The sequence below is a fragment of the Pseudophryne corroboree genome, chromosome 12, assembly GCF_028390025.1.
Source record: "Pseudophryne corroboree isolate aPseCor3 chromosome 12, aPseCor3.hap2, whole genome shotgun sequence".
In the NCBI taxonomy this organism is placed as follows: domain Eukaryota; kingdom Metazoa; phylum Chordata; class Amphibia; order Anura; family Myobatrachidae; genus Pseudophryne; species Pseudophryne corroboree.
In genome coordinates, this window is record NC_086455.1 from 65491658 (window position 1) to 65505018 (window position 13361).

The 13361-nt window shown below is 43.9% G+C and overlaps 1 protein-coding gene across 3 annotated transcripts in view; it reads left to right on the forward strand.

Annotated features, from left to right (window-relative positions):
- PPP4R4 (protein phosphatase 4 regulatory subunit 4) overlaps positions 1-13361 on the forward strand; it is a 468463-nt gene that overhangs the window by 437196 nt on the left and 17906 nt on the right. For all 3 annotated transcript variants that reach the window (XM_063947591.1, XM_063947590.1, XM_063947592.1), the window contains one exon: positions 9092-9239. In XM_063947591.1, coding sequence (XP_063803661.1) covers positions 9092-9239 — 148 coding nt within the window. The remainder of the gene's footprint in view (positions 1-9091; positions 9240-13361) is intronic.

The window sequence follows — 13361 nt, forward strand, 5'->3', positions numbered from 1 at the left end:
ATCTTGCCGCATGATGGGGCGGGCCTCCCCCTGGGGGACCCCAGGGTAGGAAGCCGACTTCTCCAGTTCATCCAGGTCTGGTTACAGACCACTTCAGATGCATGGGTGCGGAGAGTTGTGTCTCACGGGTTTTGCACCATGGTTATTCCTTTGGATCCGTTAAAGGCGCAAGCTCTACAAAAGGATGTGCGTCTCACAGAGGCAGAGGTTACTACTCGACCCTTTTTCTATTTCCGAAACCCGATGGGTCTTTCCTGCCTATTCTCAACCTCAAATCACTGAACAAGTGTGTGAGTGTCCAAGTTCCGTATGGAAACACTGCACTCTATTGTACTGGCTATGGAACCCGGAGACTATATGGTATCCCTGGATATACAGGATGCGTACCTGCATATACCTATTACCATGTCGCATCAACAGTATCTGCAGTTTGCTATTGGCGACCTCCACTATCAGTTCTAGGCTCTGCCATTTGGAATGGCTACTGCTCCTCGGATCTTCACCAAGGTCATGGCCGTAAAGACGGCCCATCTCTGTTGCCAGGGAGTCAGGATTCTGCTGTATCTGGACGACTTGCTGATTCTGGCAAACTCCCACGATGTTCTCCTCAGTCATCTGCAACTGACGGTAAGCTTCCTACAGGCCCATGGGTGGCTCATCTACTGGAAGAAATCCTCGCTGGTCCCAGCTCAGAGCATGGTGCACCTGGTGGCACTCCTGGACACACACAGTCAGCGACTGTTTCTGTCTCCAGATAAAGTCCTGAAGCTTCAGGACAGGATAAGATGCTTCCTTTGTTGCCCCAGGGTTTTGATACACTTGGCGAATGCAAGTACTTGGCCTGATGGTGTCGGCATTTGACATGGTAGAGTACACTCAATTTCATTCCTGTCCTCTGCAGAGGTTAATCCTTTCCAAGTGGGACTGCTATACCTCATCGGATCAGATTTCACATGATCACTTTGACTCCAGAGGTTCGTCTGTCGCTGACCTGGTGGCTACAGGACCAGCAATTGAGCAGGGGCCATTCCTTTTGAATCCCCAACTGGGTCCTGCTGACACCGGACGCCAGTCTGAGGGGATGGGGTGCGGTGTTGGAGCAACACTCTTTTCAGGGTCGTTGGACCAAGGAGGAATCACTCCTTCCCATAAACATTCTGGAGTTGCGGGCAGTGCTCAATAAATTAACTTTTGCTCTGCCTCTGGTATAGAACAGGCCGGTTCCATGTACAGTTCTACAATGCCACCACGGTGGAATACATAAACCATCAAGGCGGCACTCAAAGTCACATGGCTATGATGGAAGTGTCAAAAATCCTTCGTTGGGGCGGAGCGCCATCTGCCAGCAATATCTGCAGTGCATTCCTGGCGTCCTAAACTGTGAAGCAGACTTTTTAAGTCGCCAGGGCGTGCACGCCAGAGAATGTAGTCTTCATCCGGAAGTCTTTCAACTTCTAGTGGACAAGTGGGGCCTACCAGATAGAAACATAGAAACATAGAATTTGTCGGCAGATAAGAACCACTTGGCCCATCTAGTCTGCCCCTTTTTTTTTTAATATTATTTTTTATCTCTAACCTTATTTGATCCTTATTTCTTTGTAAGGATATCCTTATGTCTATCCCATGCATGTTTAAATTGCTCTACTGTCTTAGCCTCTACCACCTCTGATGGGAGGCTATTCCACTTGTCCACTACCCTTTCTGTGAAATAATTTTTCCGCAAATTTCCCCTGAACCTCCCCCCCTCCAGTCTCAGTGCATGTCCTCGTGTCCTATTGCTTCTCTTCATTTGGAGAATGTTTCCCTCCTGGACTTTGTTGATATATTTGAAAGTTTCTATCATGTCCCCCCTTTCCCTTCTCTGCTCCAAACTATACATATTGAGATTTCTTAGTCTTTCTGGGTATGTTTTGTGATGTAGGCCATGCACCATTTTAGTTGCCCTCCTTTGTACAGTTTCTAATGTATTAATATCCTTTTGAAGATATGGCCTCCAGAACTGAATACAGTATTCTAGATGAGGCCGTACCAATGACCTATACAGTGGCATTTTTACTTCTTTCTTTCTGCTGCTGATTCCTCTCCCAATGCAGCCAAGCATCTGACTAGCCTTCCTCATTGCCTCATTGCCAGATGTAGACCTGATGATGTCTTCACACAATCACAAGGTTCCAGTCTTCGGATCAAGGACCAGGGTTCCTCAAGCAGCGTTCGTGGATGCACTAGCAACTTCATGGAGCTTTCGGCTGCCGTACGTGTTCCCTCCAGTGTCACTCCTACCCAGGGTCCTGCGGAAGTTCAAACAGGAAGGCGGAATACTACTTCTAGTCGCTCCAGCGTGACCCAGACGTAGGGAGGCCAATCCGGGCCGTTTTTTCAATCCCGGGATTCGGGATTGAAAAACGGTCAATCCCGGGATTCACGGGATCCCGGGATTGCAGTAGGGACCAGTGAAGGTTGTAGGGAGCAGCGCTGGAGGGAGGGTGTAGGTAGTGGTGCGGGAGGTAGGGAGGGTGTAGGTAGTGGTGCGGGAGGTAGGGAGGGTGTAGGTAGCGGTGCGGGAGGTAGGGAGGGGGTAGGTAGCAGTGCGGGAGGGTGGGTGTAGGTAGTGGTGCAGGAGGGAGGATATAGGTAGCGGCGCGGAAGGGTTGGTAGCGGCGCGAGAGAGAGGGTGGGTGTAAGTAATGACACTTACTATTAGGTGGGCGGCCGCGGCAGCCATGGACTCACTGAACGTGGGAGCATTTCAAATGAAGCGCCGGCCGCCAGCCAACCAGAGCTGGCAGGGAAGCGGTCGCAGCAGTGGCTCCTGATTGGCTGCCGCTGCTGCGGCAGCTTCCCTGATTGGCTGCCGAGCCGCCAGCTCTGATTGGCTGGCGGCTGGCGCTACATTTGAAGTGCTGCGCGTTCAGCTTGTCCATGGCTGCCGCGGCCGCCCGCCTAATAGTAAGTGTCATTACTTACACCCACCCTCCCGCACATGCGCACTGTAATCCCTTGAATCCCGGGATTGGAAGCTCCAATCCCGGGATTCAAATCCCGGCATTTTTGGGCCCAAATCCCGGGATCCCGCCGATCCCGATCCCGGGATTGGCCTCCCTACCCAGACGTCATTGGTTCTCAGACCTGCAGGGTCTATCGACAGATCGTCCTTTTCTACTTTCCCAGCGCCCAGACCTCCTCGTTCAGGGCCCTTGTCTTTATCCTGACCTGGCCAGATTTTCTTCGACGGCGTGGCTCTTGAAGCATCATTCCTGAGGGCCAAAGGATTCTCTGAGGCGGTCAGCCAAACTATGTTGAAAGCCCATAAACCAGCATCTGGAATTCTTACTTCAGCTGGTGTGCTGATAAGAATTATGATGCATACAGATTCAGAACTTCCAGAATTCTGGCTTTTCTGCAACGCGGCCTGGATTTAGGCCTTCGTCTGTCCTCCCTCAAGGTTCATATGTCTGCCTTGTCGTGTGGTTTCAGAGAAAAATTGCGTCTATACCTGACGTTCATACATTCAGTCAGGGTGCCTTAAGGCCGCCCTATGTCCCTCCTGTGGCTCCATGGGATCTGTCTGTTGTCTGAATGCCTTACAAGAGTCTCCATTTGAACCTCTTGAGACGGTGGACCGTAAATGGCTTACGGCCAAGGTCTTTTTTTTACTGGCTATTGCCTCTGCTCAAAGGGTATTTGACTTAGGCGCTTTGTCCTGTCGTTCACCCTTTCTGATATTTCATCGTGACCGGGCAGTTCTTAGGACTCGGCCAGATTATTACCTAAGGTGGTATCATCTTTTCACCTTAACCAAGAGATTGTGGTTCTGTCCTTTATCTTTTCAGATTTATCCTCCAAAGAGCAGTCTTTGAATGTGGTAAGGGCTCTCAGTATATATGTGGAGAGAAAAAGCACAAGGTACCAGCGCTGGCTGTAAGAATTATATAAGGACGGTTTGCTGAATAAAATGTCAATTTATTAAACCATTTAAAAAGACAGGTGTAAAATCCCGTTATTATTCTGAATGACACTTAAAATATATAGTATAATAATTCCCCCTGGATATAATCACTTTTACATCCACTCTCCTCTGGGACATGTAAAATTTTATACGGCTAGGACAGTCTCCAGGTAGCATTCACTGTGGCAGCAGATAATTACCGGTTTCCACAGAAGAGATGTTTGATGGCATCAGCTTTAGGAAGAGTCCATTGCTAGCTGTTTATGTGGATCCGGTTCTTTATCCTTATGGAATAAATTCCCAGTGATAGGAGCAAAGTCCAAATAAGTGCCGAGAGTGTCAGAGTCCCAATGTGTCGTGGAGTGGTGCCCAGGTGGGGTAAAGGCTCAACGCGTTTCGCTGGCAACAGGGTGATCCAGCTTCCTCAGGAGCATAAATACACTGTATATTGGGTCTCTATTTATACCCTGCTTCATGAGTTGATCAACAACACCTGTCTGGTGTTTAATTAGAAAATGCAGCAAACCGTCACAAAATATAACTTTAATAATATCCTTATTTACACAAAGATCTGCTCATATATACAGAGCAGATCCCACCTCAAAACGAGTATTTATACTTAACTTATACATGAAATTAGATTTGAATGAAACCGGTCACGTGACATGAGAGAACACGTGATCGGGAAACTAGACAATCCCATTGGTCCGGTATAACATGTGATCTTAGTAACATGATCGGAGACTCAGTCATCCCCTTCTCAGAAGGTACTGTTCATAGTTTCTATGCTCAAAAGGATCTTTTTAGTGCACGTGACCCCGAGTCTCCGATCACGTGACTGTCTAATCATTGGTTCACAATAGTCACATGATTTCAGTGACATCATAGGAGGAAAATCCCCTTCATAGAGGGTACTTGCTGGTCTTTTCGATACTTGTGATTTAGTTACATATCTCACAAATAGCATGACTATAGTTAACAAAGGAGATACATTGTATATAAGTCAGATATGGAGAGATATGAGTATATATACAGAGGAAAAACGTATTAGGCCTATTATATAATATTTGTCAGGTTTTTTTTCTTCCCCCGCAATTCACTCGGTCCAGGACGTTTCTTAATTACAACTAACCACTGTAGCTATTAGTACATATAAACAGAATTTCTTTATATATTTCTTAGTACATTATGTATTACAAATAAAAAAAACAAATAAAACATAAAGATATAAAAAATAATAAATAATGATAAATAAAAATGAATAATGAATAATGAATGTGAAGCACATTCTAAATTGTGATTGTCATTCTATATGATTTGATTTTTACTAATATACACATATATATGTATATATACACACATGACTGCATGTACATACACACCTGCACATTGAGACATAGTATACACACCTAAATAGGTGTACCCACAAATAATTTAAATAATTTAAACCACTAGTTACATGTGAAGGTACTTGGTTGTTGATTGAACCTCTATAGTACACATTTTCGTAAGGGATTTATTATTCAATATTAGATGGACGTATACACATGTGTATATAATCTCCAAGACAGGAGTTGATATCACCAATCGGACCGTTTTAATAAAAATATATAAAAATAAATGTAAAAATAAAAAAAAATATATATATAAAAATATAAAAAGACCATCATTTGTACTGACAGTCATATCAAAAATTGGGATTTTACCCATTTTATTTCATCAAACGGCTGTATGTGAATTTAAGTTTTAATATTCTCCCAAGAAAGTCTATAGAACCTATAGAACCTATAACTTCTGATGGTATACATAAAGAGAGGGGATGGAAAGTATTGGAACAGGAATTCTAGAACAGGGGTAAGCATAAACCTCCAACTAGAGGACCGAATTTAATTCAATTGCTTCATTCAGTCCATCTGGATGTAAAGAGTTAAACTTTAACATCCAGAAGACTTCCCTCCGGCAGAGTTTATTAAATCGGTCTCCTCCCCTATCCGTAGGGGCAATGTGTTCAAGACATATTATCGAAAGACAAGCAGGATTGTTATTATGTTCATTGTAATAATGTCGTGATACACTGTGAGCCATGTATTTGCGTATTATATTCCGTCGGTGTTCCATAAATCGCGTGTGTAATGGTCTCGTGGTTCGTCCCACATAATTTAAACCGCATCCACATGTCAACAAGTATATCACGAATTTTGAATTACAATTTAAAAAGGATCTCAACTGGTATTTTTCATTGGAGGATGGGATGAGAATATAGGTAGTTTTACGTTCCATATGTTGACACATTGTACATCCACTTTTGCCACACCTATGGAAACCCAAAGGTTTCTTGGTCAACCAATTTGAGTCGTTTTTATTTTTCTCTACTATTGGAATTTTGAAAAAACTGGGAGCCAGTATAGTCTTTAAAGCCCTATTTTTCCTATAAATCACTTGTGGTTTATTTGGCAGAAGGTTCCCCAGAATGTTGTCATGTTTCAATACTCTATAATTTCTTTCAATTATTGTTTTGATCTCTTTCGCACAGTTATTATATTTGCAGATAAAGGCCATCTCTCTCTCTTTTCTGTCGTATTTTTCCATCGTATTTGAGGAGGAGGGACGTAAGAGGTCTTGTCTGTTCATGTCTAGGACCTCTTTTAAAGACTTCTTCAAAAGATTTGGTGGGTAGTCTCTGTTTCTAAAAGATTCCAGAAGTTCGTCAGCTTGTATTTTGAACGTCTCTATATCGGAACAATTGCGTCTAAGACGCATTAGTTGTCCCTTAGGTAAAAAATGTACATGTCCCAGAGGAGAGTGGATGTAAAAGTGATTATATCCAGGGGGAATTATTATACTATATATTTTAAGTGTCATTCAGAATAATAACGGGATTTTACACCTGTCTTTTTAAATGGTTTAATAAATTGACATTTTATTCAGCAAACCGTCCTTATATAATTCTTACAGCCAGCGCTGGTACCTTGTGCTTTTTATTCCAATATATTCTGGGATCTGACCATCCCCATACCAGCTGCTGCTGGCTGCGCACTTACACATCTTTTTACTTTTCTATATATGTGGAGAGGACTGCCTCCATCAGGAGGTCAGATTCCCTTTTTGTCTTGTTTGGTTACCATAAACGTGGCTGGCCTGCGAATAAGCAAACCTTGGCCAGATGGATTAGAATAGTGAGTGCACAAGCTTATGCGCAGGCTGTACTCCCAGCTCCTGCTGCTATTAAAGCCAATTCTACTCGGTCTGTTGGACCTTCATGGGTGGCCCACCGTGGTGCATCCGCAGAACAATTGTGCAAGGCGGCTATGTGGTCCTCAGTGAACACGTTCATTAGGTTCTATGCCTGTGATACTTCCGCCTCCCAGGATGCTTCCTTTGGACGTTGGGTTCTCATACCCGCTAAGGCTCATCCCTTCCCTTGAGGAACTGCTTTAGGACATCCCCGATGTTTCCCTGTGGAACACAATGTACCCTGCTGCAGAAAAGGAGAGTTATGGTAGACTTACCATGGTTAACTCTCTTTCTGAGAGGTACATTGGGTTCCACAGGGCGCCCACACTGATGCACCTAGCTTCTATGGGTTTGTATGGCATTAGTCGCTGGTCCCTTCTCCTGTCGTGAGAATGTGTTCTATGTTACTAACATCTGCCTTCTCTCTTACCTGCTCCTGCATTTGACTAGTTAACGAAACTGAGCTCCGGTGCTTGGAGGCGGGGTTTATAGAGGAGGCCCCAATGCATCCTGGGACAGGCCAAAGTCTGTTGGTGCCTCTGGCTCAAGATCCACTCTACACCGGATGTTTCCCTGTAGAACCCAATGTACCTCGCAGAAAGAGAGTTAACCATGGTAAGTCTACCGTTTTTTTTTGTTTTTTTTTACCTTAGATCCCCTTCTATCATACAGACAAGATTTTCAGTTTTTCTTTTAATATTTAGCCTTATTTATGACCTAAACTAATCATGAGCGTAAGATTGCACCAAGACTTTTTTTTTAATTACACGTCACTTACTTGATGTGGCTTTGGAAATTTACTTTTCTTCTGCAGTGTATAATAAAGGCACAACATGCCACCCATTAACAATGCAAACAAAGACCCATCGATTGCTAGCTCTGAGTGCCACACAATAAGTAATGTGACCTAAAAATGCACCCTTTCCCATACTTTACTAGGCACCCTTTCCCATACTTTACTACTTTCTATGATCTCGCTGGAGTCCATACAAGTATATTTTGTTGTTGCACTTCTCCTGAGAATCCCCCTACTCTGTACAAGGGATACCCTCACTCCAATTAGCTACTGCTCTTCCCTGTGCAATGTTCTCCTCCACAAGCCTTTCACCTTAGCGAAGATGTAGGTGCACAGTGCAACCAAAGCTGAGTTTATGCTTCTTCTTGGACACTATGCACCTTATATAAATGCCCACTACCGAGTGTGTAGTTTTCTACTCCTGATAAGAAGGAGAATGTTATGTAGTTTGTTTTGTGCCAAACTATGCGAAAACTCGAAAGTGATATTAAATTGCCATTTCTCATCAGTGTTTCAGATACAGGTTGAGTATCCCTTATCCAAAATGCTTGGGACCAGAGGTATTTTGGATATCGGATTTTTCCGTATTTTGGAATAATTAGATACCATAATGAGATATCATGGTGATGGGACCTAAATCTAAGCACAGAATGCATTTATGTTACATATACACCTTATACACACAGCCTGAAGGTAGTTTTACCCAATATTTTTTATAACTTTATGCATTAAACAAAGTGTGTCTACATTCACACAATTCATTTATGTTTCATATACACCTTATATACACAGCCTGAAGGTCATTTAATACAATATTATTAATAACTTTGTGTATTAAACAAAGTTCGGGTACATTGAGCCATCAAAAAACAAAGATTTCACTATCTTACTCTCGCTCAAAAAAGTCTGTATTTCGGAATATTCTGTATTTCGGAATATTTGGATATGGGATACTCAACCTGTATTAACATTTCATAGTTATATTCAGTTTAGACATCACTGCATTGTAGGAAATATTTGCCTAGTTACTGATCACCCCGCTGCAGTATGTCTTGTGTGTAATACCCCCTGGGGACCAAATCTCACAATGGTCTATGGACTTTTTTTTGTCTCAGAGTTAGGTCAAGGAAAAAGCTACTGGAACCGACAGAGGTTCCTGGACACTTGTGAATATATCATGGAGTTTTTCTCCAAGTCTTTCTTCTGTAAATACTTTTATATGTCCGTCCTGGAGCTAACAAGTGACCCTGTCGCCAATGTCAGGTAATTCCTAATGTTCCTAATATGTAACACAGGGCCTAATTATGAGTTGATCGCAGCAGCAAATTTGTTAGCAGTTGGGCAAAACCATGTGCACTGCAGGGGGGGGGGGGGGGGGGGGGGCAGATATAACATGTGCAGAGAGAGTTAGATTTGGGTGGGGTGTATTCAAACTGAAATCTAAATTGTAGTGTAAAAATAAAGCAGCCAGTATTTACCCTGCACAGAAAACGAAATAACCCACCCAAATCTAACTCTCTCTGCAAATGTTATATCTGCCCCCCCCCCCCCCCCCCTGCAGTGCACATGGTTTTGCCCAATTACTAACAAACTTGCTGCTGCGATCAACTCAGAATCACCCCCACAGTCAGATAACTTCAGATGCTTTCAAACACTGAAGAAGCATTTTGGTAAAGTGTAAGTTAGAAAATGCAATGTGTTTTGTGTACTAGTGCCAGATGAGATATAACACTACAAATGCTGTGCAAGAGACATTGTGGTAAATTTACTACGGTGGGAGTTTTTTGTAGAACTGGTGATGTTGCCCATAGCAACCAATCAAGATTCTATCTATTATCTTCTAGAAGTAGCTAGAGAAATGTTAAGTAGAATCTGATTGGTTGCTCTGGGCAACATCACCAGTTCTGAAAAACTCCCACCTTAGTCATTTAACCCCATTGTGGTTTTGGTTTGTGTATGTTGGCAATTGGCAGGCCCATAAACCTAAACATTATATACACATATACAATTAGAAATAATGACATGAGGCATAAGTGGCGTGATATCGGTCAGCCTTATTATTTAATTCAAATATACTACTATGGAAGAGGAAGAAAGAACAGCCTGCTAAACAGTGGAGCCACTTAACTTAGCGCAAGTTCACTTCAAACAACATCTGCATGGGTCAATTGCCCTGACAGCAATGGCAGAGAAGTGAGAGGTTTCCAGCTCCCATACCGATAACACACACAAAATCCACCCAGCCATGTGGAGCTGGTCACCCAATCAGCCTACCCCATTGCAGCAAGATGGTTACTGGGCTGCCGTTCTTTCCCGCCAACCACTCACAAAGCCCCAAAAAACATTCCCCAAAAAATGGGTGGGAAGTGCGAAAACTAAGAGGGAGATCACAAGCCACACACACGCCCTATAAACACACCCAGTCCCCGCCTACCACACAGCCATAGGCTGGACAATCTAGCACCATGCCACAGTCATCAATAAGAACCACAGTTATGACATCCTGTTCCAGCCCTGAGGTTTATAGGTCCTTATTTCGGTGCTCCATTATTTTAAACTGATGTCGGAAGGTGTCTGAAGGGCTTATTCCGAGTCAGACGGATCTTGGATGGTGCACAGATGCAAATGTAGTTTTCAAATATGTATGGGGAATGGAAGCCTGTCTCAGATGGATCCCTTGCACCTACCAGTAGTGCAAGTGCCAACACTAATTATGGCCATTGCGGCTGTGTATGGAAAATCAGTGGGCAGCACGTCTTCTGACTTGAAGCCGCACGGATCCTCACATTAGCCTTATGGAAGCTGGCATTTGCATAAGGTCGTGTGTGACTCAGTCTGCCCTTAAGTCAGTAAGTTCCTCTGGGCTGTTAATATGTCTAGAGCCGGATTTACTGGTGGGCTGATATGTGAAAGCTGCTACTGCAGTCTGTTACACTGGTACCCGCTGAGAAAAACACTTCCAGGATACGCAAACATCTAGCTCACAATAACTACTGAATATATAGAGATACAGCAGTATGTATATTACAGAAGCACCGCATCACAATGGTGTTCATACACTTGTGCGATGCCTGAACTGCCAAAGTGATTACCATGCGATAGATCGCATGGTAATCACGTGATGGGCACGTCACCGCCAAGTGGGAGCGGCCTCTGTCTGCTCCCAGCAGGTGCCCATCGCGAAAACACATGCAATCGTACTGCGATGCAATAAATATTAAGTGCAGCACTTAATATCTTGTGACGCAACATTCGACCGGCGTGCCCGCGCATCGCGTCGCATGGTACCTAAAATGTGCATACAATCCTTCGATTTATCTTACAGATACGGTCGAAATCGAAGGATTGTATGCCATATCGCACAAGTGTATGGGCTACATAAGGTCACTACTAGCGTTCTAGCAGATCTTTACTAAGCATATTGGACTGTACTTTCCACTAACAATTATGGTTCTGGGTGATGCCACATATATCTGACCTGTAGTAACAGAATTCTGGGGGTGTGGTATAATAGATCTACACAAATTAGATAGTCAATAGATCGACCCCCATATGGTCGACGTGCAAAAGGTCAACAGCGTCAAAAGGAAGACTGTAAAAAAGTTGATTGTGTCTAAGGTCGACAGATACAAAAGGTCGATGGGTGAAAAGGTCGACATGAATATGGCGACAAAAACCATGGACACACATTTTTTAAATATTTTTTTATAAAAAATTGGTTTATATCACAGTCTGTGACCACAATTAGTGCAAACGTATATCCTCGCGAGCTTGCTTCACTTGCCACGATTCAGGCAAGGTGTCTCAGTCCACTATCGCTGCGCTTAGCACAGGTTACTATTCCCAATCGTAGTCCACGTGGATGGTAAATGATGCAAAAGTTGGAAAAAAAAATGAAAAAACATCCCAAAAAAACCTGCTGACCTTTTGTACCTATCGACCATAAACAGTTGCCCTTTTGCTTGTCGACCTTTTGTCTATGTCAAGTGTTAAGCTGGCCATTCACCTAAAGATTTTTTGTCCAATCTGGCTGGTTGGAACGAAAAATCTGGTCAGTCTGACAAATTGGTTAAATTCAATAAATGTAACCAATTTGTCTGAACAACTGTTTTTGTCAGTTTTCTGGCATTTTAGACCAAATGGTCAATTGTCATTTGCTCCCATACATTACCAGGTTTTCTTTCTAACCATTCAGATTGGACATTCAGTCTCTAGGTACTGTATATGGCCAGTCTTACATCTGTATCACTGTGAAATTATGATACAAGTCAACTAATAGTAAAGCTAGATCTATATGTATTTGTTAATTGGAGAATTTATATTTCTCATACGTCCTAGAGGATGCTGGAGTCCACTTCAGTACCATGGGGTATAGACGGTTCTGCAGGAGCCATGGGCACTTTAAGACTTTTTCAGAGTGTGAACTGGCTCCTCCCTCTATGCCCCTCCTCCAGACCTCAGTTTAGAAAATGTGCCCAGGCAGACTGGTTTCACTCTAATTGAGCTCTACTGAGTTTCACTAAAAGACTATGTTAGGTTTTTTATTTTCAGGGAGACTGCTGGCAACAGTCTCCCTGCTTCGTGGGACTTAGGGGGAAGAAGTAGGAACCAACTTCCTGAATTGTTTCATGGCTCTGCCTCTTGCTGACAGGACACCATTAGCTCCTGAAGGGTACTGAACGCTAGCTGCGGCTATGTGCTCACTCCCACAGCCCACCGTCACCCCCCTTACAGAGCCAGAAGTCAGAAGACTGGTGAGTAATATTACCGGAGATCTGCAAGAGGAACCTCCGGTCATTGTGACGGCTCAAGGTACCGCGCAGCGGGCGGGAACGTTGCGCGAACATGCTCTCCATAACACAGACACAGCAGGGTGCAGGGCGCGCAAGGAGGGGGGGGGGGGGGGGGTTCGCCCTGGGCAGCATGAAACCTACTCTTAAACTGGCAAAATGTAGCATATGATGCCGTGGCACAGTCCTACGCCCCCGCCAGTATAAAAAATATTGTGATAATTGCTGAGGGGAAACGCGCCATTACAGGTGGCGGGGCAACGCTGGTCCTCCTCCACTTCTGAACCAAGTATCAGGGTGCAAAAAAGGGGGGGCAGAGTGTATATTGGTTCTCAATTATACTATTTGGTTGTAAAAGCGCTAAAGGTCTCTGTAGACATTTTACATGACACAGGGATTTTAGTCACTGGCGCTGACTTGTGAACTGGCAAGTCCTTTCTGTGTCCTTCTGACAGATTTTACTGTGGGTTTGTCCCCTATAAGCCCCGGAGTGTCTGTGGTGTGTTTGTGCACGTGTGTGACATGTCTGAGGCAGGGAGCTCTTCCCCTGAGGGAGCCATTTTAGGGACACAGAGTTGTAATGTGGTGGCGCTGC